We start from the raw sequence: 25036 nt of genomic DNA, 5'->3' as shown, positions 1-25036 counted from the left end.
TGGCTAACCCCCTTTTATCTTGCTTTCATTATCCTACTCCCACCCCTCTTGCTTTCGTCGCCCCCCAGGATAAGAAAAATGGACTCGACCACCCCGGCCGGGCACCCGCACCTGGCCGTTTAACGCCTCGCGGGTCACGTGGGCGGCGCGCGCTGTATGAGGGGGCGAGGCAGGAAGGCCTGCCGCCATTTTGCGTCGTGTGGGGCTGGGGGGATGAGGGGCGCCATGGGGCTCGCGTCCAGGCCCCCCGAGCCCGGCACCGCAGTCACCCTGCGGGTCTGTGCCGTGGGTACGTGCCCCGAGGTGCCCGTAGCGCAGCTTTGGGGGTTGCTGGGCCAGCGCGGTGCTGAATATATCCGCCTCCACAGCGAGATCCAGGCAGCGGCCGGGCCACGCCTGGTGAATACACCAGGCCCTGTGGGGCAGGTGGCTGGTGAGGCTGAGCTGCGTGCTGGAGACCTGGGCCTGGTGGAGCTGGCTGGGCTCTGGTACCGCTGCCGTGTGGTGAGTCGCCATGGCTGGGACTACCGCGTGTTCCTGCTTGATGAAGGCTGCACGGTGGCTGTGTCTCCCTACTACCTGGCACGGGGCTGTAAGGAGCATTTCTGCCTGCCGCCCGAGGTGCTGGGCTGTGTTGTGGCTGATCTGATGCCGGCTGGAGGCCCCATGGCGGCTGCCTGTGGGGATGCGCCTGTCTCCACCTGGACAGCAGAAGCTATGGAGTTCCTCGGTCACCTGCGTGGCAAGGAGGTGTCGGGTGTGGTGCGGGAGGTGATGGTGCCGCAGCATCTCACAGTGCTGGAGCTGCCTCAGCTGGTGGCCCAGATGCATCACCTGGGCCTGGCCAGGCAGGTTACTTCTGGCTGGTTCTGCCAGGTGCTCAAGGACTATCTAACTCATGAGCCGTTAACAGACCAGCTCAAACTGCAGTCTCCTGCGCGTTCCCTCACAACTTCCACCGTGCCACAGTTTCTCCAAGCTTTCCACTTATATCAGCCAGCGTCACCTGCCTTGGACTACTTCTACCCGCAGCTTCAGCTGGGTGTGACAGAGCCCGTCATAGTGACCCACGTCTCCGACCCTCACCACGTCTACTGCCAGTTGCAGAGCTTGTCGAAGGAGATCCATCGGCTTTCTGATACCATGCGCCACATTTATGACAGGTGGGAGCAAGATTTACAACCCAAAGTGGGCTCACCCTGTGCTGCGCGTGGTGTGGGGGGCTGCTGGTACCGAGCGCTCCTGCTGGAGGTCACCTCTGGGGAGCAGGACCAGCAAGTGGCTCACGTGTTCTTTGTGGACTATGGCAGGAAGGAAACTGTGATGGGAGCTAGCCTGCGCCACCTGCCCCTCGAGTGCTTTCGCATGCCTGTGGTGACTTACCCGTGTGCTCTTCAGGGTGTCTCGGATGGGGGTTGTGGCTGGTCCCTGTCGCAGATCAATGAGCTGAAAGCGTTGGTGCTGGGCAAAGGAGTGCGAGCTCGCATCGAAGCCTTTAACTCCTTCGAGCATCTCTATAACGTGAGCCTGTATGGGGAAAGTGGCATCAACCTGAACCACGTCTTTGGGGTGCAAGCTCACTGCCTGGTCAGCAGCCACGTGCAGGTCAGCCAGACTGAGGCAGGGCAGCAGCTGGAGGTGGAAGAATCCGCAGCTGGAGAACTGGAACTGCCACCGGGAGCCCCTCCTGTTGCTTTAATGCCCAGAGATCTGGCCTCTGCTCCTTCAGTTGGCGTGCACCTGAAGCTGGGTGTGTTCCATGATGTGCAGGTCTCCCATCTCCGAGACCCGTCCGAGTTCTGGCTGCAGCTCCACGAGCATCACCAGCTCTTCAGGCAGCTGATGCAGAGCATGTGGAATTTTTACTCCAATGCCACGCAGCTGGGTGATGTCGTATGGGACCTACAGCCTGGATCCCTTTGTTGTGCCAGTGGAAAAGAGGGTGCCTTTTATCGAGCGGTAATCGCCAGGGTTCTGGACAGTGGTGTAGAAATACACCTCATGGACAGAGGCAATACCGAAACTGTAGACAGGGATAAGGTAAAGGAGCTCCTTCCTCAGTTCAGGGAGCTGCCAGCTTTAGCTCTGAAGTGTTGCTTGGCAGATGTCTCCCCTCTGAGGGGGACTTGGAGTGAAGACTCTGTGTCTGCCTTCAGAGAGATTGTACTGAACAAGGGACTGAAGGTTCATTTTCGCAGTGCACAGGGTGACAAATACGTGGTTGAAATTCTTGACCAGTCCCAGGTGGGGGAGAGAAGTGTGGGTAAACTCATGGCTCAGGGGGGGTATGCTGAGTACCAGGGGTGTGAAATGCCTGAGACTCCTCAAAAATCATCTGATAAGGCTGCGAGGCAGGCCTCTTCCCCAGCGGGTGCTGGGGAAGAAAAACAAATGAATACAGCTAAAAAGCTCAGAGAAGAACCTGGTCTAAAGAAAAATGATAGAGTGCTTAGTCCCGCAGCTGTGATGGTCAAGGAGAGCCCTGTTGCAACCACTCATGGTTCTAAAAGTACTGAATCGCCTCCTGCTCAGGTGTATGAGGGCAAGGAAAACCTGCCCATCTCTCACAGGCAGAGTTACCTGGAAATGAGGCCGACCTTCTCTTACGGGGGCCAGTTGGAAGTGGGAAGTACAGTTAGTGTGGTTGTATCATGTGTTGAAAGTCCTGGTTATTTTTGGTGTCAGTTAAGTAGAAATTCTGATGACTTCACTGTATTAGTGGCTGAAATTCAGGAGTACTGCGAAAATTCATCCCACCCCAATACTTGGCCGAATTCTGTATGCTTAGCCCAGTACTCAGAGGATGAAAAATGGTACAGGGCTCTGATTGTCAGCGAAGTTACTTCTGCAGAAAAAGTAGAAGTCATATATGTTGACTATGGCAACAGAGAGTGGGTGTCTCTAACGAGTCTCCGCTCAATTCCTGAACATTTCCTCCAGTTAAAGGCTCAGGCTTTCAGGTGCAGCCTGTACAACTTAATCCAGCCTAACGGTCAGGACCCGTTTGTTTGGGATGAAGCAGCAATTCTGGCCTTTCGGGAGTTTGTTGATGCCTCATCGTGTCACTTTGAGCTGAGGTGCACGATATTTGCCTTGGCTTCTGTTAATAATAAGGAGCTCTTTAACGTTGTAGATTTAATGACACCTTTCCAGAGTGCTTGCCAGTTTCTGACAGCCAGAGGCATGGCCAGACCTCTGTCACCTCAAAAACCTCTGGCATCCTGTGTTCAGCTCCATTCGTTCTATTTTTCCACGCACGATATCAAAATTGGGAGTGAGGAAGAGGTTTTTGTTACTCACGTTGATGATCCATGGACGTTTTACTGCCAACTCGAACGATGTGCAGATGTCTTAGCCCAGCTTACCGATAACATCGGGCGCCTCAGTGAAACAATGACCAGCTTAGAAACTTTGCCGAAGTCTGGAGGCTTGTGTCTGGCAAGGTACACCGATGGTAGCTGGTACAGGGGAGTAATTACAACCACGAAACCGAACAAGGAAGTCTTTTTTGTGGATTTTGGTAACACAGAGACAATAGAGAAAGATAATCTGCTTCCTATACCAAGTGATGCTTATGATATTTTGCTTTTGCCAATGCAGGCCATAAAGTGTTCCTTATCTGACATAGCCAATGTTCCCGAAGAAGCTACAGCGTGGTTTAAGCAAGCTGTCCTGGAAAGGCAATTAAAAGCAATAGTTGTAGCGAAGGAATCTGATGGTAAACTGCTAATTGAGTTGTTTGATGGTAATACTCAGATTAATGCAAAACTGAAGGAGGGGTTAAGATTAAGAAATAAGGCAGGACTGAGTGGACAAGTAGAAAATGAAACTTTGTGCTCTAAAGGTACAGATGTGAAAAAGAGGAATGGGCCTGCAGAGTCTTCTCTGAATACAGGTAGGCCTCCTGAAAGAAAAAAATGCAGACCTGAAGCCCGGGGAGGAGAGGGGAGTAGCAAAATGCACGTCAAGCCAGAAGGTGTAAGCCTTCGCCAGCCTTCTGTGAAGAGAAGACTGGTAGATGAATTACTGGAAGCTGATGAGAAGTTGAGCGGTAGTGAAGGTGCTTTGTTAGATAGAGTGGGGGAGGAAAAGCAGTCTGTGCCGCCTGTCGAGGTGGATGCCCAGTCGGATAATAAATCTGGAACCGAAGGCGGATGTATACCAGTTAGAAATGTATCTGACCTACCCCAGCAGAGCATAACGCCAGCTCATAAAGCGTTAACGTATGTTTCTCACGTAAACGATCCTTCAGATTTTTATGTTCAGCTCGCAAGCAACGAGGCTCAGCTAAACAGCGTTTCAGAATGCTTAAACAATGAAACGCCAGCAAAGGGCCCTTGTGGGCGACCCTTGCAAACCGGAGACTTGATCAGTGCTGTTTATTCCGAGGACAGCCTGTGGTATAGAGCTGTAGTAAAAGGGAAGACTTCTGACGATTCGATCAGCATACAGTATATTGATTACGGTAATACTGCGGTAATCAGCGGTGATCAAGCGCACAGGCTCCCCGAAGACTTAGCTTCGGTTCCAGCAATGGCCATTCACTGCTCCCTAGGTGGACTTAAATGCAACAAAAGTACAGGCTGGACGGAGAAGGCGATTGAGTACTTCACCAAGAGAACAAGTGAAGTGCTGCTCACGTGTGAATTTGTAGAGAAGGCTGAGGATAAATGGGCAGTTATTCTCAGTGACGATCAAGGTGTAATAACAGTCGATTTAGTTGATGAAGATCTTGCGAGAAGGGAAGGGTCTTACTCAACTGAAATGCTTGATGGAAGAGAGAGTGGTGATGTGCTAAATACGTGCCAGCCTTTGCCTTCTCAGGCACAGAATGAAATTTCCAGTGTAAGTGATAGTAAATCATTTATCTGGAAGTTTCCCGAGGCAGGTCAGACCGTACAAATTTATGTCACGGTGGTAAAAGGTCCAGAATATTTTTGGTGTTGCAGTGCTGATACAGAAAGCGTAAACTATGTAGAGGAAAAAATAAAGGAAGCTGAAAACCTTGGACTAAGCTCTCTGAGCAATTGCATTAAAAGTGGTGATATTTGTCTAGCAAAGTACAGCCAGGATGGGAAGTTCTACAGGGCCAAAGTCACCAGCGTAACAGATGGCAATGTAGTTGTCACACATGTGGATTATGGAAGTGAGGAGACTGTTGGCTTGGAGATGCTCAGGCAAATTCCATGTGAATTGCTCAAAGTACCCAATCAAGCGTTTGCTTGCTGCCTGTCAGGTTTCAATTCCTCAGAGGGCTCGTGGCTTAGTGAAGCAAAAGAGAAGTTTTATGATATGACTGTAGAAGTGTTACTAGAAGCTGAAGTAGTAGAAACTCGGGAGGATAAAGCTTTTGAAGTCCCTCTGTCTGTTGTCAAGCTGGAAGCATCTGGGAAGAGTATTAATGAAGAGATGAAAGCTTTTTGGAAGGCTAATACAGGAAGTGATCACAAAGCTGTCCCAAACCTTGAGAGCCCCTCACAGAGAAGCAGCTGTTCAAGCAGCGATATGGGTCCATGCCTCAAAAGAGAAACTACTGTTTGTGGACTAGCTCAGGAAGGAAGCGAAAGTGCCTTACTTCATTCTGAACGTTTCTTGGATGTCACTTCTGGGAGTTCAAATGCTGTAGAAGCAAACGCGTCGGACGGAGCTGTTGAGCATGTGCCTGGGAAGGCTGACGATGGACCTGAAACAGTTGAGGCTCAAAGCAGCTTTGACAAAGAGGTCCCTCTGCTTGAAGAAGAGCCCGCTGTCGAAGCATTACCAGAAGCAGCGAGAAGCTGCAGTCTTCATATTTTGGGGAGTGGGATGAAACCTGCGCTGCAGGAGCTGCCTGGAGCGCCGCTCCTACAGGACGCTGAGCTGAAAGCAGAGCAGACAGGTGGTGCTTCCCCAGGCAGCCTTTTCCTGGGGGGCAAACAAAAAGAGCTGCTGAGATGGCCACTGCTCCAGGTACAGCATCCTGCAGGTGATGACACAGAGGCATTGATGGAACTGGATCAGTTACAAATGCACTCTTACGATGATTTAAGAGAGTTCCTACTGGAACTGGATGCACTTTCAGTGTACTCCTCAGCTGATGAAGAAACAAAGGAAGCACTGGAAAGAGAGTCACCTGAAATGCAGACTGCTGCTGGCAGTGAAGCAAGAGAGAAAGTGTTGGAACGGGATGCGTTTGAGCTGCCACTCTTGCACGACGAGATGGAGGAGTTGGCAGTTCTGAAATCACTCGAAATTTTACCCTCTCTTACCGAGAGAGACAACCTGGTGCCTTCGGTTAGTGATGCAGGGAAGGCAGAGCTGTTTCCGTCTGACGTTCAGCTTGCTTTGGGAGAGAACGCAAAGGTACTGGAACTGGATTTGTCAGGGGTTCATAAAGCAGAGGCTTTGCAAGAAGATTGGATAGAAGTGGAGCCTCCCCTAATGCTGTCTCCGTCTGATGGTAGGCCTCAGAAACAGCTGGACCTGAAGACCCACGACATGCTGTCAATGCTAGGCGCTGAGATTGAGCAGCTGCTGGAGCTGGTGCTGCCTGACGTGCAGCCTTCTCAGGAGGATGGAGAGGAGGACTCTCTAGAGCTGGAACACACTGCCCTGCAAAGTTCTGCAAATAGTGGGAGTCGATTTTCATTTCTTACAAAAGACTTAACAAGCCAGAGGCCTGTTTGCACCGTAAAATCGTGGGACTGCAAAGCTGAGAAACATAAGGAGTGGCAAAAGAAGAAAGATGACCGTTACATGGAAGAATGGATGAGAAAAGACTTGGATGACCGTTACGTGGAGGAATGGATGAAAAAAGACTTGGCTGAATCTTTTAGAGAAAGTGGAAGGGCACTTACACACGTGCAGTCTTCAGGCTGTAAACATATGGATGAAGAAACAGGAAAAACGCAAAATGATGACTTGGCTGGCCGCAGTGCAGGTAAAGTGTCTGATTTTAACATGCTAAGTAATCAAAGTGTTCATTTAAATGTAATGTTAATGAATTAGATAAATGTTCATTCATTTAAATGTAAGAATAACTTGTAGAAAGCAGTTTTTATTCTCTAGTAAGCTTTTTAAGGCTTACTTTTGGTGTTAACCTGAGTATGCATTGATGGGTTATGGAAATTAGAATATGTGTAGTACTGTGGCAAACGTGACAGTAACAGCAAGTAATCTGAGAGGTTAATGGTTTTATGACTGGAAATCTCATTCTAAACGTGAATGCATTTTCAAGATTGTTTAGGATGACAGATTTTATTAATTAAGAGCAGTTTGGAGGAGTACAGGGGGGATTTGGGAACAGAGTTGAGGGAGTTGAGCCTTTTGGCTTTCTTGGTATGTGTTTTCCTCCTCCTTCATTGATATGTCAACCTTTTTGTAGAATGCAGCGAATATATTTGTAACCTAAAAGGCTTTGCCGTTGGTTCAAAATGCGTGGTGTGGACGTCCCTCAAATGGTGTGAGGCTCGCATTTTGGAGGTATCTGAAAAAGGTACCAGGGTAAGTACGACTGAGTGCTTTTTCTCTATTTGTAAAACCTGGTCCTTCTTTTTGTCTTCTCCCAAATTTAGAATATTTTGCGGGGAAAAAAAGACTTAGTATTGTGAGGTCGGATTCTGGACTTCTGGACTGGAACTAGCTGTCTCATAGTGAGTGGATGCTAGATGTCGGTGCTTGATACTGCTTTTGCATCTCATTCTCGTAAATAGTCTGGGAGGACTGGTAGGTCTGGCTCCAGTTTGAGACAACACTTGTGGTGTGGAGTTATATCTCGACTGCAAGTTACTGTTTTGCCATGGAGCTGTATTTACTGTTATATGCCCATGAACCTTGCCATCTTTTTACTGATGTTTTAGGGAGTTACTGCTAAAAACAGTAGCAACTTGAAAAGGAACTTGACTTCTATGTTATAGATAACGTACAGCTATTCTTACATCAGTGAAACAAGTCTTTACTGAATTTGTGGCTGGTGGAAATTAATTTAAACACTGGATTACAACATGTTGGGCTGCCTTGTGCTGCTGCTGTTCTTTTAAGATGGAATAAATGAGTATATGAGTAATGCTTCTTCCTCAGGTTTGGGGTGTGTGAAAGTATGCATGTATAGAGAGAGAGAGAGAGATTATAAATAATGATAATAAAACGGGCCTTTAAGTTGTAAGTTAAGATTGCAAATCCGAAAGATCATTTCATGAAAGTAACTGCTTGGAAGATAGAATGCCTGAGATTATGGAGGCCAGTTCTTCTGTTTGTAGATTTCTTCTGTTATCTAAAGCTAGTTCAGCTGCATTTAGGAGATGAGTGTCAGGTATGGAGTGATAGAGCAATTAATCAGTTTCCTGCCCCCTCTGATTTAGTGGGTGTTTTCCAGCCTTTCCCTCTCACAATACTTGGATTAGAATCCCAGGAGAGGCTTAAGCTAGGGTGCTGTAGAAAAGAACTACGTGTGAAATACTTAAATGCAGCGATTCTTTGCCTTGAATTCAGTAGTGATGCTCAGGTTTACTAGCAGTCAATTCCTTCTTCCTTAGAAGATCCACACTGAAAGCTTTCTCAGAGGTAGGGGTGAACCCTCAGTGTGCTTTTTTTTCCTGTTACTGGGTTTTCTTGGAGTATCGGCGGTGCTAGATAGGAGTTGGCTCTGTCCACACAGGTATTGAATCTCTCTACCGGCTGTGAGGAGATGGTGGATCCGGAGAACGTCTGGAACGTTATTCCTGACCGGGCTGGCAGATCACCCAAGGTACGGTGCTCTGTGGGACTGGGAAAAACTGCAGATTTATAGAAAGGGCGCTCAGTTGTAATTCTTGCTGTGTCACCAAGAGGATGGAAAGGCAAAACAGCATTAATCTAAGTCTGTGCATTTGTGCTAACTGCTAGCAGCACAGTGTTTTTAAGACATTATATTGTCCTTCTCTAATAGATGACTTAAATCTCTATGGAGACAATAGAAATTTAAATCTATTCTATGATTTATGCAGTCTGTTTATGTAAACTATTAGCCATTTGGCCTGAGGACAGTGAATTTGGTCTGGTGATAGCTTAATTAAAAAAAAAGCTTGAATGAAGAAATGTTACTAGAAGACTATTGTAAATCAGGAACATTAGAATAATGCTGGTGACATGCAGTTTTGACACATCATGCAGCTGGCAAATCGTGGAACATACTTGTATTACTAAGTAATTAGGCAATGATAGGAAGCTTTCCAACAGTGTTCTTCATGAAGCACCAACCAGTGAAACATTCATGTTTAGAACTCAGAGTTAAGTCTGTCAGTCATGCTACTGATGATGACTGGAGAATTAATTTCCAGTTCATTATTCATAGCACAGTTTTTGAATCAAAAGAGGTGGAAGATAACTTGACTGATTCATGTGGGGCGGGGGGTAGAAGCAGTGCAGGAGAGTCCAGCAGTGCTGGTGTGAAAAGTTAGTTTAATATTTAAAGAAACACTGCAATGGAAAATATTTTGGCAATGGTGCCAGCTTCCTAACAGAATCCTCTTCTCTTTAGGCAATTAACCATGCAGCAGAAAACACACTTCCCTCACCAGAGGAATCCTTACCTCAAGGTAAGATTACCTTAATTAAGCCTCCCAAAGAGGTTGTCTGATCAGGGTTTGGATGTATTCTAATTTCCTACTAAATGCTTTATTTTAGAAGATACAGCTGAAAATACTTTTTTTAAATCCAGGTATTTCCTTTAACACTGTTGTAGAACTCATTATAGTGCAAATGATGAAAGCTGCTGATGTCTCAATTAGAAATCAATTTAGTATTTATTCAACCTACTGGATTAAGCCTCTCGGGCAAACTGGGGTGCAATATCTACCTATGGTAAAGATTATGGTAGAATTTTAGGCGTTGGCCATCGGCATGTTGCTTTTCCTCACATTTCTGAGGCAAGCTGAGGGACTGTTGGTCAGACTCTACTAAGAATTGTAGTTTGGGACTTGAATGTTCCAACTTGATTACACTGGTGAACCTACACATCCTTTCTCAGTTGCATCACTTAGATGCAGGCTTATTCTTCTCTTGCTGTTTCTGGTTTTGATGATATTGATTGCGGTTTTTGCAACTTGATTTAAATCTTTTTTTCTCCTTGGCTGCTAATTACTGAAGTCCAAATTTGACCTCAGTATTCTTGCATACTTTGCATGGTCTCAAGTCTGTTCACCTTCTTAGCAACAGCTGAGTGAACACGAGCAAAGGCCGTGCAGATCAACAGGATGCAAAAACTCCCACTGAGGTTTATGATGAGCCCACTGAGGGATGGAGTGGCTCCGAACTCACAAGTGAGATCTGGGAGCACTGCTTGTCTCATCTGCTTGGACAGTTCAGGTGTTTGAACTGCCTTGTCATTTCACAGTAACTTCTAATGAGTAGCCTTTTAATAGGGTCCAGTATGTTGATAGTGTTTGTCTGAAGGCTTTTATAGAGCTGCGACTTCAGATATTAATGCATTTATGTGTTTATAGAAATATCTCGATGGGTCTGATCTGTTTTTTCTTTATAGAAGAGCAAACCAGTTGCAGTTCAGCTAAATCTGAGAAATCTGAAGATCCTTATTCTCTCTAGCATTCCTGTAAGAATGACGTGTTCTCCACGTGAAGCTTCAAGCAAGTACCTGTGTACACACCATTGCCATGAAAATGGGTTTTCATGGGAACAAGACTACAAGCAAAACACTGAGTGTTTCTTCTGCCTAACTGAGTAAATGCCTTACTGCCATACTTCCCTGTCGAAGAATTAGTGGTTGCTGGCAGACTGCTGTCTGCTTGGCATCTTAAAGCTGTGCTTTCTTTAATTAAACAAGAATGTGCCTCTTGACAGGCATTCATTACTGGATGCTTTTGTGTCCTAACTTATGCCTGGCTGTCAGTGGGTGGTTCTTGAACAAAGGTTTCTTGTGAGTTACTGCTGTGTAGGCTACTGTGGTACACAACACTGCTTTCTGGTGTTTTCTTTTCAAAAAGTTGCATTCTTGTTTTTTGTTGTTTGTTTTTTTCTTTTAGAAAAGTTAAGGGTATTTACGGGGGGTGGGGAAGTTTTTCTGCTCTAGAGAAACAGTTGTGTAGCATTGGAAGTCTTGTATTTGGTGCTGTTACAAAGCAATGGAAGAAGCTGGAATAAAGCTGGCTGACACTGGGGCATGCTCTACAGGGTTTTGTTAAATTTTTTGGCTTTCTTTCCCTATGCATTTGCCCAAATACAGTGTAACACGTACAGTGTACCACAAACTGTCACAGGTTCTGTATGTCTGCAGCTGTACTGCAGGTGATGTGGCTATGCACATCCTGCAGTTACTGCTTCTGTTTTGATCTGTAGTTCTCTAGAGCACTGTGAGCCATGCTGAATGCTTTGTAACGCTAGAAACACTACCCAGTTGTGTACAAAACCGAACTTGGGTTTGTGATGTAGCCTTTAATAGCAGTAACGAAAGCTGAAGCTTCAATATGAAGCAGACCTAGCAGTGTGGTTGTGCTGCTGCATGTGTGGTGTGCTCCCAGCTGCAGCTCACCACACAACTTATGCTCTTCATGTGTTGAAGAGGGGGCGCTCTTTTTCCTATTCCTGTTCCATGCGTCTGCAGTGTAGGTTCTTTTGAGGCCGGGAGTTTTTCACAGTGCCATGGCAAATTACAAACACAAGGTCTCATCTTGTAACCATCTTGCTGAGCATTACAGTAGATCCTGAGCATTAGTGCTCACTCAGTAAGAGAAACACTTGCATATTGATCCCCTTAGCAGAGACAAGACACGGTGGTAGGCTGTAAAGAATTTAATTAAATTCTGAACAACAGGCCTTAGCTGTCATTGCAATCTCATGTTAAGATCACAGATTATATAAATACTTAATTACAGTTAAAACACAACTGGAGCAAGCAACACAGTTGTTTGTAACCTTATTTTGAAACAAATAGGCTACAGTTAGTAGTCCCCCTCTTGCAAGGCTTATTCACTTAGAAGTTGTTCTTCCTTGTGGCAACTTGAGAGTTCTGCTCTAAAAATCAGAGCTGCCTGCAGCGGCCCACACAGCCAGCTGTTTCTGCTGACACAGACAGCAATGCTAGAACCTGAACAAAGATGACTAGCTGAAGCGTATTACAACTGTACAGGACGACATGATCAAAAAATGCTTGCATGCCCCTCTTTAAAGGGAGCAGCTAGAACTGACACGTCTATTCCACAGGTTCATCTACAGCAGTGGTACCGAGTGACAGTGGTAATACAGAGATAGTAGTGGTAACATAGAATAATACAAGAGACCCTGCTTAAAGCTTTGCCTAGGGGGGTTACACTTACTACAGTGAGTGACCATTTCAGCAGCTTTTTGAATGGAAACCTCCTCTGAGTGTGGCAGCATGAACAGATCTTAAAAATGTAAGTGGGATAAGTTCATATGAAAAGTCGTGTCAGGACAAACTCCTTGCTTTGCTGTTACCTTAAACTATTTCCTGTTGCTTTTACTGTAGCTCTTCTTTTAAGTAGACAGTTCTGAAGAGCTTCTTCCTGGTACCTCTCTAACTAGAAGGAACAGAAATCTGCCCCAACTCCCAGCTGTTCCCAGAGCACAGCTGAAATAGTTAAGTTTAATAAATTAGTTTTTTCTTACACTGGAAAAAAAAAAGGCTTGCTGGATGCAAACTGACTTGAAGCTTGGTAAGCAGAACTTTAGTTGAATTCCTGGTAGTTTAATTTATCTCTGCAAAGTTGATTCTAGGTCAGAAACAGAATATTTAAATTACCATCAAGTGATTTCCTGCCCCCCTCCCCCCCACTGCCTATAAAGCAGAAATTACCCTGTTATGGTATTATTTCTGAGAATCCCACTAACTCATCTGAACTTAACTTTTCTACGTTTTGATATATTTTTTGTTCTGCACCCCAAAAGCTGTGTCGGAGGCCAGTGCTATCACATCTGAGCAATATCTGGCCAACATTAGTGTCCTGGTTCCTGTGGTATTTACAGTACTTCCTCGCATTCCTTATTCGCCTTGAGATGGAGATAGGTCAATGTTGGTACCAGAAATAACATTGGGTCCTATGCCATCCACGAGGGAATCCCACTTATCAAAATCTTTCTTAAGACCTATAAAATGGGGGAAAAGAAACCCAAATGGTAATGAGTTGCATTGTCAGATTTCTGTAAAATGATACCAAAGAATTAAATAGGATACATGAATCAGCTTGGCAAAGTAGGGGATGCAGTCTTGCACGCTCCTAGTTTTTACATACTAGCACAAGTGTACTGAAACTCAGATGTTCTTCCTCTGAGTTGCTTAAATTATAAAAGTAACTTTTTCTAGAGTTTCGTTACAGTCTGATGCATTTTTTTTCCTGCTTAGATTTTTCTGAGACTTACTTTAGATCTTGTAGTAAACAGTGTTTATTAAAAAAAAAAGCTTTATAGGAGTTACATGTTGATTGATGTCATGCTTTGATATAAACAGATACTTACTCAAATGTTTCTGCAGGAAGGCTAGTGAAGCGTGGTTGCTTATATCAATAGCTTCATTTGGATCTATTTCTCCTTTTAATTTGAAAAACTTTCCAATGATTTCTCCGCTCACAAAGGTAAAGTCAGGAAAGCTCTGATGCACTGACCCTCTGCAAATACAGAATTGATCGACAGGCTCATAAGAACGTAGCTGACTGATTAGAAGACGACAAAGGCTTCTTGAAAGCCAGACACATCTCACACTATTTTATCGAGCAAATTCTAGTCTCATGAGCATGCAAGGTTAGCAGTAAATCCTGCCCTAACCACAGAAGGGAGGAAGTTTTGTTTGTGCTTAGTCTATGTAACCACAACAGTAATAAGGAGTAGGCCTGGCAAAACCTTGAGATCACCAGGTTGTCTCTCTGCTCTGAGCATACATGTGTTATAGCGGTGCCTCCTCCCCTGTGCACGGTGCTTTTACTAGGGGAGTGTACAACTGCACCCAGAGGGCTACTTAAAATGTCCAAATGCAGATGTGTGAGGCCCAGAGCAAAACTTGTGCCTGGCAGAGGAACGCACACCTTGCAGTGTCTTAATGTTACTGCCTGCGCTGAGAAAGGTCTCCATCTCCCCTGTAGCAGACATATTGCTATCTAATTTAAATGTGCAGTGAAAACCTAGGCCCTGAGGAAGTAGTGACTGTCTGTCCTACAGCTACCTGTAACTGAACAGCTCTGACAGGAGAGTAAGTTCTGTAAACAAAGATTCATCCTTGACCACAGAAATGGTGGATCCCCGGCACTTACTTGATGGTGATCATTTTCTTGTTTGAGTCATTGGAGCTAAGCTTCTTCATCTTTAAGATATTATCAGCCCACTGGAATTTTTCAGAATTGATAAAAAGCAGCGGTTGCTGGACACTGTTTTGGTAAGTGTCATCGCCCACTGGCAGCATCCACGCATCGAGGGCAATGCCACACCTGCCGAAAACAACATCTAGATATTGTCACAGGTAGAGAGCTTTGTGAGGACGTTTTCAGCATGCTTTGATTTGCAGCAGACATGAGGAAACTGATGATACTGAACAGGTAAACACGTTAATGAATCACTTTGTAGCGATAATGCTTTCTACTCTGGGGGAAGAGGATTAATCCATTATTCCATTTGTTGGTCTCCTCTGCCAGGTGCAGCTGGGCACAGGAGCTTCTGCAAGGTCCCGCAGTGTCACGGTAAAATACAACTATCATGTTCCTCTGCATCCCCAAAGCTGAAGGAAGCATGAGTTGAAGAAGATGAGACATGCCAAACAGTTTTTCTTCAAGAGCTAATTTGTAGCTGAGGGATCTTAGGTAAGGCTCCCTGCTCCAGGCTTGTCCAGTGCCAAATGTTCCTTTCTTTGTTTGACATACATACCTGAATCTAATTTCTTTGCTGAGACTCTCAATAACTGTAGCACCACCAAAAGAGTGTCCCATCACAGCTATTCTGCTAGTATCAACAGAATCCTGTTAAAAAAAATCCAGGTGCTGTAAGAGACTTTCTTTCCCCATTTTTTTTTTCTTTTCAAATAATAGCTTTTGATCTACTGTGTGATCTTCAGAATAGTCTACAGGAAGCAGTTTAGTAACGGAAGAGGAAACCCAGAAGCTTTATTAGGTGTTTAACAGAATGAAGTCACCAACTTTCACTCACCTTCAGGTGATTCCAGTCAAAGTTTGAATTCAGTACATTCATTACTTCCTCTCCTGAATTGATTTTCAGGATGAGGTTGAGCGCTTTGATGCACTCCTGTGCTCTCTGCTGCACCTGGGAGACAGAAAAGATGGGGCAGAAGTGGGATGAATTATCAGACAACTGCTAGGTTTGCTGGCTCTTTGTACACAAAATTTAGTCTTTTTTTTTTTAATATATGGGACTGGTACAATAAGCGTTATTCTGAACTGTAGAATGGATCTGTAAAACAAAACCCTGAGAAGTTTTGATCAAATCTAAATTTTGGGGGCCCCAAAACGTTGCAGCTCTTGTGTAGATCCTCCACTTGCCTCATGTGCACGATAGCTCTGGAAGCATCTTTGTGCTGGATGTACCCAAAGCAAGAAACTGCCTAGAAGCCCTTCCTATTTTAAATGCATACACATTACTGAAAAATGTAACAAAGCTGTTGCAAATACAGGTTTTCAGTGTAAGAAGTGTTCTGGATTTTGATATTTTTAGTAAAAAAAAAAAAAAAAGGGCTTAAAAAAAAACCAAAGAGCAACAGCATCATTGGGAGCAATCGAGTGTAGCCAGCCAGCAAGATGTCTGTGCGTTATGAATTTCAAGTAAATCTCAATCTCCTGGCTTCTCTACTAGCAAAACGTACAGGCAGCAGCTCCTGCAGGTTATTTGCAAGCTCAGACGTTGTGTAGTTGGACTCACAAGTAGGATGTCGTATGCACACAGGAAAGGACACTCATACTGCTGTCTGTGTGGCCCAGCAAGATAAACACTTCCCTGTTTGAGTCCACGCTGGGTGGAAGAAAACACTCCCATGTTTTAAAGGTCAGGTCTGTGCTTGGAGGAGCTTATCGCCACGACCACATCACATCTAGCACGGATGCTGCTCGTAATCAGGAAGTCTGCACTGCTTACACTGCTGTAATCCATGCCAAAGTGTGTCAGAGGTGGTGAAGCAAACATCCCCCTTAGAGCAGTCACGATTCGTCTTGCTGGTAGCAGTAAACAAAAGCTACAGCAAGCCTAAGGCCACACAAACAAGCAACGCTTAAGGACAGGGCTGGGCAGCAAAACTGGAGACAGAGGAGAAACAAAGTATAGGAGAAGCAGGTGAAAGAGCTGACTCAGAATGACAGCACAACCTCATGGGAAAGCTGTGTTAAGGAAGTAGTTTATGCTATGAAGAAAGCTGCTGTTGGCGTTTCCATCTTCAGGAATATTGGACTTTAGGCTATTGTGTACACTGAGCCATGGCAGAAGACTGCAGGCGTGGCCAAAGTGAAAGTGTCTGCAAGTGTCAGTCCTAAACACGCTGTCTCATTCCTAACATGCAGCCCCAGGAGGGTACCTGCTTGTGACGCAAACAACGTTCTTCCTCTCCCGATTTTAGTTTCCTGTAGTAGATCCACTCCTTCTCCATGTTTGATGTAGACTCTTCCTCTGTTTCAGAACCAGACTTTTTTTTACAGTAATACGTTGCTGAAGCTGATTCATCTCTGTAATATCGACAGAAGGTTATTTCTGAGGATGTATTCCATTTCTTTGGGATGAAGTCAAAAGAAGTTGTAGTTTTCACTTGTTTCAAGAAACCCACGCTCCCAACCAGTGCTGCCCCACCAAAACTCCTTCCACCGTTATATTTGCCAGGTTCTAACAATAAACGAGAAAAATAGCATGCTTGGAGAATGACAAATGATACATGCCACAGGACTTTTCATTAAAGGGCTTCAAATTTACCTCCCTTTGGTTAGCTAGGAAGCGAGCTAGGGAAGGGGTTGGGGCTGAATATGAGATATTAGTTACTCCTTTAAAAAAAATCTTTACAAGTAACTATTTATTATGAGAAAGTTTCTTTCCATCAAACTGAAGAGCGCACAATATACCCACCTGTGCTCCACAGCAGCCACTATAAAGCCTTGAGAAGCCATCTCTATGCAAATAGCAGAATAGATTGTCCTGCAATCAAGACCACACTGGTGATACATACGCACACACAATGATTTCAGTCGCATTGCTCCTTAAACACTGACTGCACCCCGTATGTGCTAGCCCCCATTCTGTATTTCTCCTCTCTGCTTTAATTTGCTAACGAGCAGAGCAGGCTGTTGTATGCCAGTCACCCGAGGGTGCTTTTTGTTGCACTACAGCCCGTTACTGTTTCAGTACCTATTCAGCAGAAAGAAAACGTTAATAATTTTTAAAAAGTAGCACATGGGACACTTTGCATCTTCAAAGAGCTGTCCAAAGATTAACTACCTAGTTCTCACAACATACTTATGCACCCCTAAAATATAACTGGCAAACACAGGTGAAGAAACCAACCCTGCCTTTATTTACTGGCATTGATTTCAGTGGAAGCATGCTGATACACAGCAGCCTGTTCCCCGAATGTTTTTTGACTCCACAGGGATCTCACCCCCTACTGAAAATCTGTTCAGAACCATTCTTAGAGACTGTTGTCCCCACGGATGACAAAAATAGTTTGTCAACAAACTGCAGAATTACCGAAAAGCGCCAAGTCCATGGGAAAAAACGAGGAGTGGGTATTTTTCTCCTGGCTTAAAATCAGCATTTGGTTTTGCAGGACAGGTCACTGAACCTACATAAAAATGGAAGCGTGTCATTAGCACTTAAATGAGAGACAGCACTTGTTCCTGTGGGAGAGATCCCGAGAGCCTGGTGATTTCAGAGGGGTCATCTAAAGATTAGGGTACCAAATCTTAAAATGCAGAAGATAAATGAAGACGCGATTCTGCAAACACTTTCTACAAAAAGATGTTTTCCTTCTCCTGTCCATAGCCTAGCACAAGGCCAACCCTTTACACCCTACAAGAACACATTTCTAGGAGCAGCCAGGCATCCAAGTTCTGTTCGTATTTAGAGTTTAGCATCTACCTGACCTTTGTATGTCTGCAAAGTTCCCCTTGTGATTTGAATCCTGACATAGAGGCAGCTTCCCCACACCAGCCCAGACACTCCCGTGTACAGCGGTCACGGACTGCGGTCCTGTGAGAACTGGGTCGCGTCCAGCATTGAGCCTCGCCACCCAAACCCTTCCCAAACACACGCTCCTCTGTGGGAGAAACTAATGTTGAATCAAGAACATGCTGCTCACATACGGAGCTCGTGCCCTTGTCAAGAAAAAAAGCCCAAACCAGTCTCACCAACATAGTATTGGAAAAGCCTTTCTCCTACAACGCGGTACATGTTAAGGAAGTCAGAAAGTCCCTGGTAGTACTCTTTATCTGGAATCCACGGTGCCTCTTCGTTATCTGTGGCGTCGCGTGAAGGATAATACAGGCGTAAGAAGCTTCCCTGCGATTAAAAAAAAATGATATTTATTAATATATGACAAAAAAGAAGGAAGATAAAAACATTTATGTCAAGTGCTTCAGTTGCAAGAAAAACAGCTCAAGAGAATTTGGAGAATCTCATGAGAAAATTATTACTCAGTACAGGCTGAGCTTTGATGTCACTGTCATTTTGTCCCTGCAATGACTTGAAGCAGTACAACAGCTGACATCCTGGCAGTGATGCTCCCACCAGTGTCTCATGGAGCTGCTACCGAGCCCGTTAGCCTTGCTGTGCTGGGGGAAAGGTAACCGACCCTCCTAGAAGTACAGTTTTCCACTGGGTCAGGTCAGATTTTCCCCCGAGACCGGTATCTGGAGGTGTGGCCCAGCAGATGAGGTTTGGGCACTCAGGGGCACGGCCTCAACTTGGCCATCGTCTCCTGGCTAACTCGAGCAAACGGCTCTGTCTGCAGTCAGCAGCGCAGCAAAGGAGTGCAGTAACTACTGTTCCTCCTGTATCTCCTCACCAGGATATATACAGGCCTGTTAGGTCCATCTTTCTAACCAATTTTACTACTTCTGTTCCATCTGCCTCCATTTCTTACCACTGCCTTGGGTCTCCTCTTGCCATTTGTACACCAAGTCTGTGGGGGAACCACACGGGCTCCCTGTCTTCCCCTTGCCAATATTTTTCCTACACAGCAGTCTACCAAAAATCTCTTAAAGATCTCCCAGCAGACGAAGTGTGTGCAACACACTGCTTGAACGCACCGCCTGGCTCCTGATGTGCCTTTATTTAAATACGTTCCATCTAAAACTGCAGGCAAGGTGCACAAGCCCGGGAGAGCAGCATGAACGTGAGCTTTGGAATAAAGTCTGCTCCTCTAAGCATGAATTTATCAGTTTCATACACAGCGTGCACCAAAAGCTTGTTTAATGAATCTTGCTTCCATTTACTCATCAAGCTTAAATCAACCGTTGACACAGCGAGCACTAAGGAGGGCACCACCGAGCCTCCATCCAGGCTGGTAATTACATTAATTCAATCCCAGAATAGTCCCGCTGAATTTCTCCAGGTGACAGTTTACCAGGAGAGGAAAGAGGTTCATTACCTATCCCTGAGAGAACTGTCATTATGCAGATTGCTCATCCATGAAAAACACAGGGGCTGATTGCAAAGAGAAGCTAATCACTTTCTGGTGCTAATAGAGAGGACTCGGCAGAGCCGAGCCACAAATAACCACTGCAAACGGATCACATATTCCACCTAGCTGCTCTGAAGAGCAAAACCACAGTGCAAATGCATGAGCAGTCCCACAAAAAAAACTCAAAACCAAGAGGATTTGAAAGAGAAACTTGTAAGCGAGCCCACCAGGTGGCTGCTATTCACTGCTCCCTCCTTCCCATCTCGGTGTGTCTCTCCTCTAACATCCTGGAGGCACCCAAGTGTGCCCTGCACACATCCTGCACCTCTGTGCACACCTTCTGTCCGGTCCCCCCATGAAACCAGAGTCGTGAGGCTGGCTCTGAGCCTTAAATCCGAAGGAGGGCGAACCCAGTGCTTACCTCGGCTGCGTTTTCTGTCATCAGGTCCGTGCAGCCCACGGAGTGCGGCCCCTTCCCTTCGGGGATCCTGTAAAACTTCTCAGCGCTGTTGCTGCCCATTTCCTTTGGCGCTTTGGCCGACAGGCCTGGGGAGAAAAAAAAAAAAAAGAAAAAAAAAATCACAAATCAGGAGAATTTGGGGGCCTTTGTGGCGTCTGTGCTCATTGTGATGTTTGTGAGCAGATATACCCTCAGAGATAAAATAAATACAGCGCGTTAAAGGTCCAGGACTGCTCAAACTGAGGATTAGGCCTATAAGAACAGCTGCTATTGAGGATCTGAGCTCCGAAACCCCAAGACACTGATCTGACACCTTCGGTGTGGTGGTGGTGGTGGTGCTGGTGGTGGTGGTGCTGGTGGTGGCAGGCCCCAGGCAGGGTGACACCCAGCAGCGGAGAGGCCGCAGGGCACCCAGAGGAGGCGGCGCAGGGCCCAGGAGGGCGCCCAGGCCCTGGATCAGTGGGTTCCCTGCGCCGAGACCCGCTCCCGGTGCGGAAAGCAGGAGGGGAAGTTTGGGGTTTTTGCAGCTCCCTCTAAACAAGCCCGGTCTGCGTGGCTGGGGCAGGGGGCTGAGGCCCTCCCTGCGCCCAGGTGGTGGGGAACGGGGCGGCTGTGGGGCGCGGGGGCTGCGGGGGGCAATGGGTGCGCTGCCCCTACCTGGGGGGCCGGGCTGCATCCCACCTGCACGTTAGGGAAATGACATAAAGCGTGCCTGTCAGAAAACTAAACAAGGTGAAAAATAAAATAAAAATGAATAGAAATATAAAATAATAAAAAAATTAAATTAAAATCAGGAATAAAGTTCAAAATAAAAACAAACTTTAAAATAAAACTTCAAAATAAAACTTCAAAATAAACCTAAAATAAAACTTCAAAATAAGCTCAAAGTAAATACACCTCAAAATAAGCTTAAATTATTTGTATAATAATAATAACATTAATACTATATATATGCTGTTATATTAATATTACATATGATAATATTATATAATAATATATTTTATTAATGTAAATAAAAATAAGCTTACAAATAAAACTTCAAAATAAAAATAAATTTTAAAAATGACACTTCAAAATAAACTTAAAACCTCAAAATCCGCTTACAAACAAGATATAAAAATAAGAACACGTTTAAAAATAAAACCTCAAATCACGCTTAAAAACAAGACTTGAAAATAAGAACAAATTTTAAAATAAAAGCTCAAATTGGGCTTACAAGTAAGACTTAAAAATAAGAATAAATTTTAAAATAAAACCTGAAAATAGGCTTAAGAGTAAGACTTAAAAATAACAACAAATTTTAAAATAAAAGTTTGAAATAAACTTAAAATTTGATCTTGAAGGTGGGGCTTCAAAACAAAAATAAGAAGGAGCTTAGGAATAAAAACAAATTAAAAACCGAAGGTAAGGATGCGATTAAAGCACGCACAAACCACCGAATTCCCAACCATCAGCCCCGGGGCAACGCCGACGAGCCGAGAAGAGCCGGATCGAGGCGAGCCGGATCGAGCCGAACCGGATCGAGCCGAACCGGATCGAGGCGAGCCGGATCGAGCCGAACCGGATCGAGGCGAGCCGGATCGAGGCGAACCGGATCGAGGCGCACCGGATCGAGACGAACCGGATCAAGCCGAATCGGATCGAGGCGCACCGGATCGAGCCGAATCGAATCGAGCCCAGCCGAGCCGAGCCGAGCCCAGGCGGGCCGGGCCCAGCCCCTCCGCTCCCCGTCCCGGTGCCCGCCCCCGTCCCCTCCCCTCCAGCCGCCCCTCCCCGGAAGGCGCCGCGGTGGCCCCGCCGCCCGGCTCCCTCCTTCCCTGCGCCCGCCCGGCCGCGGCCATGGTGCGGCAGCTGCGCTACCCGGAGCGGAAGCTGCTGCGGCGGCTGTCGCTGGTGAGCTGGGAGGCGGCGGGCGGCCTGGCCGAGGTGCGGGCGCTGCGGCGCTACCGCCTGGGCCGCCGGGAGGACTGGGCTCGCTACAAGGCGCTGGCCCGGGCCGTGCGGGGCCTGGCCCGGCGCCTCCGCGACCTGGGGCCGCCCAGCGCCGCCTTCCGAGCCCGCTGCACCGCCGCCCTGCTGGGCAAGCTGCACGGCCTGGGGGTGCTGGGCTCCCGGCGCTCGCTGGCCCTCTGCGAGAAGGTGTCGGCCGCCTCCTTCTGCCGCCGCCGCCTGCCCTGCGTGCTGCTGAAGCTGCGCATGGCGCAGGACCTGCGGCACGCCGTCGCCTTCGTGGAGCAGGGCCACGTGCGCGTGGGGCCCGAGGTGGTGACCGACCCCGCGCTGCTGGTGCCGCGCGCCGTCGAGGACTTCGTCACCTGGGCCGACGGCTCGCGCCTGCGCCAGAAGGTCCTCGACTACAACCAGGAGCGGGACGACTTCGACCTGGCCGCGTAGGGACGCGTGGGTCGCGGAGCGTCCTCCGGCCTGCTGGCTGCGGGGGTGAACGCCGACTGACGCAGCGCCAGCATCGATGGCACCGGGGGCAGACGTCGACCACCAAAGGACCAAAATCCCCCAAAACGTTCCCAGGAGGAGACGCGCTCGCTGTCGGCACAGCTCCTGCTTTTACCATCGACGTCCCCTCTCCTCTAACTCCACACCACGTGGGCAGACATCACCACAAACTGATCAGACATCACTCCGAAAACACCTGGCCCTCTGCACCCCACAAGGGCAGATTTCTCCAAGCCTGGCACTGCCATTTCAAGGCCTCGGATGCCCAGCAGCAGCTGCCGGAGGACGCTTTCATTAAGCCTACTATTTGTGGACAGAGCGCCGATGCCACCCCGCTTGGTGACCTGGCCACCACTTTCCCAAAGCAGCCTCGTCCTGGGAGGTTGTGCTTTCACCCAGCGCAACTCGGGGGGGTTTGCGGTCAGCAAAGAGGCCGAAGAGTGAATTTCTGGAACTGTAAAAGTTGTAGCCCCAAACGGAATAAATACATAAGTAAAAGCTAACGTTGTTTTTGTGTAAAGTCACAAGGGGAAGCCTGGCTCGCAGGGCTGCCCCCCATGGCTGTGGGGGCTCTGGCTGGGGAGGGCTGGGGTGAAAGCAAACCTGAGCGGTTCTAGGGCCGTCAGGAGCTTCGTTCCCCTTCGGAAGAAGAGCAGAAGAACAAAAATGAACCAAGTTGGTTTATGGTGTTGAAGAAATGCGTGTAGTATCTCACAGTGGAATTTCCCTGAGACTTCTTGGTGATTTTAAAACGTTCTGGTGAGCCCCGCTTGTCATCTTGCAGAACTTTTTTTATGTAACTTTTATGTAACTTTCCCTTTTTTTTTTTTTTTTTCAGCTAAAGGCTATTACAGAATTATAAAGTGCTCTTTCCAGAAGTGCTTTCTTTGCTGTTACCCTGGGCGACCAAAGGATTTGGCAGCAGAACAGGAGCGGAGCTGTGGGAGCCGTGGCTGCTCTGGGTCTGGCCGCGCTGGTGTGGCTGCCCTGAGCAGGAGGGGCGTTGGGTGAGCGGTGTCTGGGGGCTGAGGCAGGACCAGAAACCCTCTTACGAGGGTTTTTTAGAAAGCAAACTAAATGTTAACATCTGTACCAGCATCACAAGCCAAATGTATTTAATGGTGTTAGCTTTTAGAGCAATAATAGGTGCTAAGGAAGGGGCACATCTCCCTAAAAGGGATGGGATTTCCCCACTGCACTTGATTATATGAACAACTCCAATTTATGCTTACATTTATTTTGGTAAAGCCTTACCTGTAACACCTTAAGAAGTCTTTCTCGGGGCACACGCTTTGCTCAGGTAAGAAATACAAATGGAGAAGACGTTCCTTACCTGAAGCACGACTTTTCGTGAACACCTTTCCAGCCCTCGTCCAGAGCGAAGTCATCGTGTCTTGGGAGATTCAGGAGGTGCCCAAGCCGGGTGTGGGTAAAAACAGGGTTTGCTCCGCTTTACTCTTCCAGGAGAGTTTCAGGAAGGGGGCAGTGATGTGTGCTGCCGTCCAGGAGCCTGAGCAGGGCGTTTTGCTGCTCGGATGCTGAGCTGCTTTGTCCGCCCCTCGAAGGAAGAGCAGAAAAGGAAATCTCGGGTCTCGAGCACAGAGGCGGTCGGGCTGGTAACCTCAGCAGCGTTTCCTCACCGCCCCGCTCCTTTGGCCCCAAAAACAGCTTCACGCTGTTTGCTCGTGCACCTCCGGCGTCTTCTACAGCAGGAGAGAGACAACACACGGAGCATAAGTTGTTAAATGGTGGCTAATTGCTTCGGGGCTAATTGGCCCCTACAAAGCCGTGCTGTGGGGCAGGAGCATCCAACGCTCCTGCTCTCTTCCCACGGCCTCGGAAACGAAATTTTTGTGGTCCTTTTAGGAAACGTCTCAGAGCAGGCAGTGGTCAGGGAGGTTTTACCAGTGCCGCTGGCTTCGGGCTTTTGTTTTCTGCCTTTTTTTCTTTTTTCCCCCCCCCCCCCCCCCCCCGGCCTTGGCCCGTTCTCTATTTGGAGGCTGCCAAGGGGAGGAGGAACTGAGGCCGGGGAATGTGTGGGAGCGTGGAAGAAGGAGTCCTTCACACTGCTGCCTTTTGTGTCGCGGGGACTAAATGGCCGAGGCCGTCATTGAAAGGCAAATGTGCTGATCTCAGCTGCTTTTTCCCCGTAAACAGGACATGTTGGTGTGGTTTATTTGGGTGATGCCCCCCTCAGTAACCGGCGATATCCCATTGCCATGAGCACAGAGAGCACCGCAGGCTGGGGAAGGACGGTGTAACCCCACGGCCAAGTGCCACACGAGCTATTCCCCACTGGCTGGAGGCGTCACTGATTTTTAAGTATGTCCTCTGCTAATTTGGCACTGGGAATGAACCAAAGGCAATGCTCATCACTGAGGGATGGGATTACCTCTTAATCCGTGCCCCAAAAACTAAACCAGAATGTGAATTTTCACTGGGGCTGGAGAAAAAACACCCAAAAAAGCAGTATGACAGTGTTAACCCGAGGACCCCAGTTCTGGCCCCTGCTCTTAAATGCCCTGCTTTAGTCATTGAAGTGA

At 47.0% G+C, this 25036-nt stretch overlaps 3 protein-coding genes across 5 annotated transcripts; 2 read left to right on the top strand and 1 right to left on the bottom strand.

Moving 5' to 3' along the window:
- Positions 1–7: 7 nt before the first annotated feature.
- TDRD6 (tudor domain containing 6) lies at positions 8–12822 on the top strand. Its single transcript, XM_080587377.1, has 5 exons — positions 8–6919; positions 7364–7482; positions 8636–8725; positions 9497–9554; positions 10499–12822. Exons 1-5 carry the CDS (start codon positions 157–159, stop codon positions 10558–10560), a joined length of 7092 nt encoding a protein of 2363 aa, XP_080443503.1. The 5' UTR covers positions 8–156; the 3' UTR covers positions 10561–12822.
- On the bottom strand, positions 11749–24424 carry PLA2G7 (phospholipase A2 group VII; the record flags this gene model as incomplete). Of its 3 annotated transcripts, XM_080587384.1 has the most annotated exons (12): positions 11749–13074; positions 13444–13592; positions 14232–14405; positions 14839–14930; positions 15118–15231; positions 16490–16637; positions 17029–17097; positions 17647–17740; positions 18306–18456; positions 20001–20125; positions 21469–21557; positions 21708–21880. In XM_080587384.1, the coding sequence occupies 12 exons, from the start codon at positions 21878–21880 to the stop codon at positions 12971–12973; spliced, it is 1482 nt and encodes a 493-aa protein (XP_080443510.1). In that variant the 3' UTR covers positions 11749–12970. The 3 variants fall into 3 exon arrangements, with proteins under 3 accessions (XP_080443510.1, XP_080443511.1, XP_080443512.1); XM_080587385.1 differs by lacking the exons at positions 21469–21557; positions 21708–21880 and adding an exon at positions 23827–24424; XM_080587386.1 differs by lacking the exon at positions 21708–21880 and having other exon boundaries at positions 21469–21684.
- Positions 21879–22996, top strand: IMP3 (IMP U3 small nucleolar ribonucleoprotein 3; the record flags this gene model as incomplete). Its single annotated transcript, XM_080587414.1, has 1 exon — positions 21879–22996. One exon carries the CDS (start codon positions 21879–21881, stop codon positions 22431–22433), a length of 555 nt encoding a protein of 184 aa, XP_080443540.1. The 3' UTR covers positions 22434–22996.
- Positions 24425–25036: the final 612 nt, after the last annotated feature.

The sequence above is a fragment of the Anser brachyrhynchus genome (assembly GCF_964034855.1).
Source record: "Anser brachyrhynchus genome assembly, chromosome: 3".
NCBI classification, from domain to species: Eukaryota; Metazoa; Chordata; class Aves; order Anseriformes; family Anatidae; genus Anser; species Anser brachyrhynchus.
Note: the sequence above shows the minus strand (reverse complement) of the source record. Positions and strands in the feature narration are given on the sequence as shown.